This window comes from Pygoscelis adeliae, unplaced genomic scaffold (genome assembly GCF_000699105.1).
Source record: "Pygoscelis adeliae isolate BGI_AS28 unplaced genomic scaffold, ASM69910v1 Scaffold1, whole genome shotgun sequence".
Taxonomy (NCBI): Eukaryota; Metazoa; Chordata; class Aves; order Sphenisciformes; family Spheniscidae; genus Pygoscelis; species Pygoscelis adeliae.
In genome coordinates, this window is record NW_008824051.1 from 1,666,815 (window position 1) to 1,667,159 (window position 345).

The 345-nt window shown below is 41.4% G+C and overlaps 1 protein-coding gene across 1 annotated transcript in view; it reads right to left on the bottom strand.

The window, feature by feature from the left end:
* Positions 1 to 35, bottom strand: part of STON1 (stonin 1) — an 11,652-nt gene extending 11,617 nt beyond the window's left edge. The window contains exon 1 of the mRNA XM_009333612.1: positions 4 to 35. Within this exon, the coding sequence (XP_009331887.1) occupies positions 4 to 35 (32 nt within the window). The remainder of the gene's footprint in view (positions 1 to 3) is intronic.
* Positions 36 to 345: the final 310 nt, after the last annotated feature.

The following is a 345-nucleotide window of genomic DNA, read 5'->3' on the forward strand; positions in this document are numbered from 1 at the left end:
AAGGTGACCCAATTTGCTGGATTTGTGGAACACATCTTGTAGGAGAAACTTGAGGCACTTGCACACGTATCACCCGCAAACCATCTACAAAGAAACAACAGACGTGAACGGAAATAAAATCTCTTGAAAGACAAAACAAAAAAACCCAACCCTTATAAAATTCAAACCACACAAAGCTCAAAATGTGCATGCAGTTCACAAATCCGGTGTACTTTGTGTTTTAGATGTACAATCTGAGACAGCCGTGTAGAAACAAATAAACTCCCCATGAATCCCCACTGCTCTCCCAGGTTGGGGATCTAAGGGAGATCTAAGCTTTATGGGCTCTTCAGAGTATCTGATGTA